Source organism: Rhopalosiphum maidis, chromosome 1, assembly GCF_003676215.2.
Source record: "Rhopalosiphum maidis isolate BTI-1 chromosome 1, ASM367621v3, whole genome shotgun sequence".
In the NCBI taxonomy this organism is placed as follows: domain Eukaryota; kingdom Metazoa; phylum Arthropoda; class Insecta; order Hemiptera; family Aphididae; genus Rhopalosiphum; species Rhopalosiphum maidis.
Window position 1 is genome coordinate 27,658,309 of NC_040877.1, and position 7,026 is coordinate 27,665,334.

General features: G+C 25.8%; 1 protein-coding gene across 3 annotated transcripts; it reads left to right on the plus strand.

Annotated features, from left to right (window-relative positions):
- Positions 1–36: 36 nt before the first annotated feature.
- LOC113549569 (transmembrane and coiled-coil domain-containing protein 4-like) lies at positions 37–6,006 on the plus strand. Of its 3 annotated transcripts, none has more exons than XM_026950933.1 (11): positions 37–447; positions 1,476–1,787; positions 1,886–1,897; positions 2,091–2,223; positions 2,310–2,551; positions 2,621–2,787; positions 4,053–4,388; positions 4,446–4,582; positions 4,679–4,806; positions 5,006–5,139; positions 5,755–6,006. In XM_026950933.1, the coding sequence occupies exons 1-11, from the start codon at positions 411–413 to the stop codon at positions 5,830–5,832; spliced, it is 1,716 nt and encodes a 571-aa protein (XP_026806734.1). In that variant the 5' UTR covers positions 37–410; the 3' UTR covers positions 5,833–6,006. The 3 variants fall into 3 exon arrangements, with proteins under 3 accessions (XP_026806734.1, XP_026806735.1, XP_026806736.1); XM_026950935.1 differs by lacking the exon at positions 37–447 and adding an exon at positions 917–997; XM_026950934.1 differs by lacking the exon at positions 1,886–1,897 and having other exon boundaries at positions 42–447; positions 5,755–6,005.
- The last annotated feature ends 1,020 nt before the right edge of the window (positions 6,007–7,026 follow it).

The following is a 7,026-nucleotide window of genomic DNA, read 5'->3' on the forward strand; positions in this document are numbered from 1 at the left end:
TCACTCTTATCACAGTCATCGTGAAAATTCAAGGTTCAAAATTATTCGGTTGTCGCCGTGGGTCTTCGGGACTGCGGAAATAAATATTATATAAACAAACTCTTCTTCTTGTCTAACATTCTGAGACAAGTGACAACAGTTGAACACCGCTAGTCAGCGAGTTAGCTTGCTTATTGCTCGTTTATCTGCGGTAGTTAAGTACCTACTCAGATGTCTGCTGAGTAACCTTTACTTACTACTCAGTCACTAATCTACGCAGTAATCACTGACACTAATTTTCCGTTCTGTCGTATACTCGTACGTTAATTTTCTAGATATGTAAATTGTTTGTTTCGACTTAACATCTGTCTAACACAGTCACGGCTACCTCTTTACGGTTATTATTATGTTAACTAGTTAATACTAATACAATGGACAAATATGACAAAGCTTCTCAGCATATTAAAGGTAAACAAAGAAATAGATTTGTGATAAAGGAAAAGACTACGTACTACTATTACCACTACTTCTATTAACGTCATAGAATTTCTAATGACTAAAACATTTAGATCATGCAAATATTATGTAAATATTAGGCATTTTTAAATGGCAGGTGTATTTTTAAAATTGCCCTATTGATTGTACTCATCCCACATATGGTTGTTATATTATGTACAACTAAAATAATATTGATATATTTTATTAAAACAAAATGTTTGTGTAAAAATACAAATGCTTAAAATTATAATTTATACATTTATATTATTAATTTTCTCTCGTGTTGCACCTATATTTTTATTAAAATACAATAATTTTTTGCTGATACTAATATTATTTTAGCATTGAATATTGTTTAACTTAATTGTTATTAGAATTGGCTTATTCTAAAATACAATAAACTTTATATAAAATTTTTTATTTAATATAATAAATAATATCAGTTATTATTATTGATATTTTTGTTTAATTAATATAGGTAAAATACCATTATATGCTATGGCATACCCATATACATATGGTTAGTAGATCATACCTGTTTCAATTGATATTCAATTTGTACTTAGCATACTTTTTGTGACAAGTGTATCAAGCAAATTTAAGTGCATAAGTATTTTCACTTATTATAACTCAAGAATTATTTCTGACTTGAAATATTTTCAAGTGCCATGTTGCTTATTTTATTTCTGTAAATTGTACAATATTGTAGTTAACATTACAAAAAAAGTTTTAGTTAAATTAATTGGAGCAATTTTTATTTTGTACTTTATGTTCATTATAATAACTAATTATAAATGTACACAGAATTTTACATAATGTTTAAGGCAAATGCAACTGCCCAAAATAGTGCGTTTTCATTTTCTAAAATATTACAACAAATATTGGTTGTGAAAGCTTACAATTGCAACTTACTGCTTAAGTCTTAAATCCAGAAAAACATAATTATACATAATAGTTTATAAAATTCATATTAATTGTTAATTTATTTTGAATTACAGAGTCTTTGAATACAAAAAACCTTGCTGAATGTCTATCCCAAACGGGTCGTTTTTCATATTGTGCATTATGTGCAACTTCATTAAGTTGTCTATATAAATATCCTGCACATGTAGATTTTAAATTGGACTGTTTACGTATACTATGTAATCATTTAAAGCTAATGTTACAACTACCTACTATGCGAGAGATGGCAAATTGTGAACTTCCCTTAGATGCCAAAGTATATGTTAGAGCTCTTAAAAAAGAAGAAGTACTGAAAGAAGGCATGATGATTATTGTACAAGACCTTCTTTTACTGGCCATTTCAAATGGTAAAGTTAATTTTCTTTTATACATTTTTAAAATTATTATTATTTTTTATAAAACAATTATAATTATTAAATAAAATATTTTAATGTGCAAACAAAAGGATTTAGAGTAAGTAAGTATCTAGTTACTAGTGTATTGTTATTGACATAAAAATTTAAAAATAAAATGTTTTAATTCTCAATAAAAAAAATTGTGATTGCTTAAATTTTTTTCTACAGTAAATTTATATAAATAGTATAACATAAATAAATTAAAAATGTAATTAATTTTGTTTTTCATTACATTTTTAAATCATTATTTTTTAGGTACCTATGATGCTCGTTGGAGAGTTCTTATACTATATGTTACTCGTGTGTTTGATCTTGATTTAAGTACAGTAGATAATTTTGAGTTAAACGTTGTAAATTGTTTATCAAATTTTTTGCCAGTTCAAACCGAGTAAGAGTTATTTCAACTTAATTATTGATTTTTCTTTTATTTATTCTCATAAAATTAACTCTCTTAATGCCTATTTTCAAATTAAGACAAGAACAAGCTGATGCTGCTCGCCGTATTCGTGTATCGAAGACTAAACGTTTTGCATTGATTGGATTAGCATCAGTTGGTGGTGGACTTCTCCTTGGTTTAACTGGTGGATTGGCTGCTCCTCTTATTGGTACAGGACTATCTAGTGTCTTAGGAACATCTATTGTTGGTGCTATAGGATCAGTTGGTGGTACAGCTATTGTTGGATCACTTTTTGGTGTTGCAGGAGCAAGTTTAACTGGTAATTATAAATAAATAACATACAATAATTAATAGGTTAAATAAGTATACTAAAACTATATATTTTTAGGATATAAAATGCATAAAAGAGTTGGTGACATTGAAGAGTTTCAATTTCGTAAATTGTCTACAGATGCAGAAACTGGAGATATTCACTTACATATTACTATTGTTATATCTGGATGGTTAAATGATGACAAAGAAACCAGCTATATTAAACCATGGGAAAATCTTCGAGTATAAATCTATTATATTTTATGTATTTATTATTAAAGGACATCAAAAAACTAAAAAATAAGTTTACTTAGATTTAAAGTATGTCATTATCTAAGAACTATGGTATGGGTCTCACACTTAAACACTAACTATTCAATGAGATACAGACATTTGAAAATATGCATGTGACATCATAGAGCCGTTGCTGGAATGGTGAAGTAGGTTTAATGTGGAAAAGTTTCTAAATTAACACAACAATTTCAATTGTTAAATATAATATTTTTAAATTTTTCTTATGTAAGAAATATCTTAATTCATGATGTAACATTAGGTGTTTTTTTTGTGTTTATGACACTGGTATGATTATAATTTTGATATACTTTTTAGTTTTTTTTATAATAGATAAAACTATTATAGTCAATTTTATAGTAAAATTTGGTTTGCGGGGCAATACAACGCAAGTCACGAACTTAATAATTTTACTAAATTATAATTTATAATATGTACCTATGAAACAACAAGATATAATCAGTTTTAAATCACACCATCGTCTTAAGCACATAACTATACTAAGGATTATGAAAAAAAATATCTGAAATATTATTTCAAGTTATTAAAATCATTGTGTAAATCATACTACTTTTACTCGTAAAACATAGTCGGCTGCTCAGTAATTGGCTCTATGACGTCACGCGGCTATTCATCAACTCTCATTATCTCATTGAATTATCATTTTTTTAACTTCGGATTTTTACCAAAATGTCTTTAATTGTGTTGACTACAATAATACACCAATAAATTTAAAATTAAAAAAAAAAAAAATTTAGTGTTGTGATGTTTAATAATATTATTAGATATCATATCATTAGCTTTAATAGCAGTTTGTACGAGTATAAGAGTAAGAGGGCTATCCTACAAATACTTTCCATCATGAAAATTTATTTTTACAAAATTCCTTCTCTATCGTTAGACGTTAAGATGTAATTTTGAGAAATAAATTATTAGCACAACTCCCTCCAAAAACAAAATTCAATATAACACAATATATGTGTTATTCACAGCAGATGTAAAAAGGAAGTACTTTAATTATTAAAAAAATAGATTTTAAAACCTTTTAACATAACAACTTAGTAAATAGCATTCTATAATAAGTATTTCAGAAATTTTATTTGCTGTTATATTTCAAGTACCTATTTACGTATAATTCAGAATCATAAAAATCTTTTTACGGTTATCTGTCACTTATTACAATTTAATTCATACATAAATTCAACTTACTTTTTTAGGACAGCCCAGAACAGTATTATTTACGATATGAATCTTCTTATCTATTGGAATTTGGAAAAGCTATGGAATACTTCTTTAGTTTTGCTGTTTCTGTAGCAGTTCAAGAATCATTGAAGTATACTGTGCTCTCAGGCCTGATGGCAGCTATTGCATGGCCTGCTGGAATTTTGGGATTGGCCTCTGTCATTGATAATCCATGGGGTGTGTGCTGTCGACGTTCAGCACAAGTTGGAAAACAATTAGCTGAAACTTTACTGACACATAGTCATGGTAATCGTCCAGTTACATTGATTGGTTATAGCCTCGGAGCTCGAGTTATCTATTATTGTTTACGAGTATGTGTTTGTTATAAAATAATGTAGTATGAGTTTTACTAATTTAATATATTTTAGGAAATGTCCCAAAGAGAAAAATGTCAAGGTATTGTTCAAGACGCTATCCTAATAGGCACTCCATGTACTAGAAATTCTTCAGACTGGAATAAAATTACTGAAATTGTAGCTGGAAGAGTAGTAAATGCATATTGCAGGTAAAATTAATTAACTTTTAGTAGATATTATAATTGTATAATAAATAATAGTATTATATTTATTAATTTATTTTGAAACAAATAAACAAATTGTAGAAGTGATTGGTTCCTGAAATTCTTGTATAGAACACTTTCTATGCACGCTAATGGAGTTGCTGGTCTTCAAGCTGTTCAATCAGTTAATGATAGGATAGAAAATATTGATTTGACTGATATTGTTTCAGGTAATAATTAAATAAAATTAATTCTTACCACCAGTGCCATAGGAGGGCTTGGGCGCAAATTTTAAGGGGATGCAAAAATTAAGTTAGTTATTGGAGGGGGCAAATTATGACAGCACGGCTCTACTTACCACATTGTTTTAATGATACACAAATCTATTTCAATAAAATTTCTAGTTATTATTATATTGTTAATTTGCAGGGCACTTTGAATATCCGCAAAAACTGACAGAGATTTTAATGCATATTGGAGTTAATGTAGATGAATCAGCCAAACTGCAATTAATTACTACACAATCCATGCCAGAAAAAATGTGTGAAAGTTTAAAAATAAATGTAAGTTTACTGATGATTGAAAAATTTATAATTTTACTGCATTTTTATTTCGACTGAAACTTGTTCTTTGTCCACTGTCAAATTTTAAAATTGAATGTTAATCTTTTTAAAACAATTAAATAATCAAAATGTGATATTTTAATCATAGTTAAACAATAATAGCTGAACACAGTTGTCACTTTAGTGTATAACATAAATAGACAACAAACTAAGTGGTTAAAAGAAGTGGTTCCAAAGGGATAATTTAGAATTATCAACTTTTTAGCATTATCACTTATTTTTTATTCAGCTCTACCAAGAGTTATTTTTGCCATAATAGATCACTCCACTTTATTTACTTTTGTATTATGATTTCAAAATTTCATACATTTTTTTACAATATTGATCTACCTCTATCATGGCCAATTTTATATTCAAACTATAGCATTTCAGTTTATTTAAACTCTTCCCCAAAAGAGTAATTACCCTACAATACTACACAAAATATATATATCACTGAACAACTGAACTAATTTTAATTTATACAATTTAAATACAAATATTTCAATTCATTACATTTATCAATAAATGATAATACCTTGTATGTTAAATTATTTTTTTTTCTATATTATTTAGGATGATTATACTGTCAAAAAATCAAAATCGGTAATTGATCTCACAACAATTGACAAACAAAAAAATGCGACACAATGATTATTTTGTCTGCTGTTAACATATCGAGCTTATTTCTTCAATTCAATGATATATCATAATAAGTATTATATTAACTGTTTTAAAAATATATATGTATTTAATTAATCTATTGAAAATTTTAAGTTTATGAAAATAATATGGTGCTTTAAAAATTATTCAAATCAATTCATATTTATTTTGGCATAAATAAAAAACTATTGAAACTGATTCTTTTAAAGGAGCTTATTTTTACATTTTAATTTTAAATTTAATTAACAAACACATTATTTTTTATAAATCTGTTTGATAAAATAATTGCATATAAATATTAGGTTAAATTAAATAAGTATTAGAACAATATTATTAACAATTTTATTTATTATTGAGGAAATAGATAGAAAAGTATTGTGCAAACAGTTCACTCACATGAGGTGATACCACAAGAAAAAAAAAGGTAGAAAAAAATAAGGAAATTTAAATTTATTAAGTTGTTGTGTTCCTATTAGTATTTAAAATCATGTTCCAAAGATTTAAACATCTCTCTATTTTTAATTTATTCTTAAATATAATATATTTAATTCTGGTATTATGATAAAATACATAATTTTCCAAAAACACATTACATTGTTATACTGATTGTTAAATACATTAACACACAAACAAAATTACCTTTAATTAAAATCAGTGCCTTAATTAATTAGTATGAGGGAGGAGACAACAGTTTATACAACATAAATAGGAATGAAATTTAAAGTTTTGTGGCCTTATTGTAATTTTATTAAATAATAGTTGTAGTCTCTATTGTTTTTGAGCTCATAAATCCTAGTTGCGACATTAATTAATTAATCTCAATAATAATTAATTAGGTTAAATTCAAATAATTTATGATTCTGATTATATCAATATTACAAATAAATTTAACTGTCATGTTTATTTTAGTTAATTTAATGGTTAATTTCTAATTACTCTATTATTTTAATAATTATTATTTATTATTTATAATTTTTTATATTATCATTATTATCCACTATTTGAAATGTTTATTTTTTTTTAATTTTTAATTTAACATTAATTAACTATAATAATGTTGTGTACTAATATTTTTGATATAAAAATGCAATTATTTGCAGTTACAATTTATTTAGCTTAAACTTACTTTTAATATTCGTTGTACATGGGAAGTAAAACTAAATATTTGGGAACATAATGTAAGTT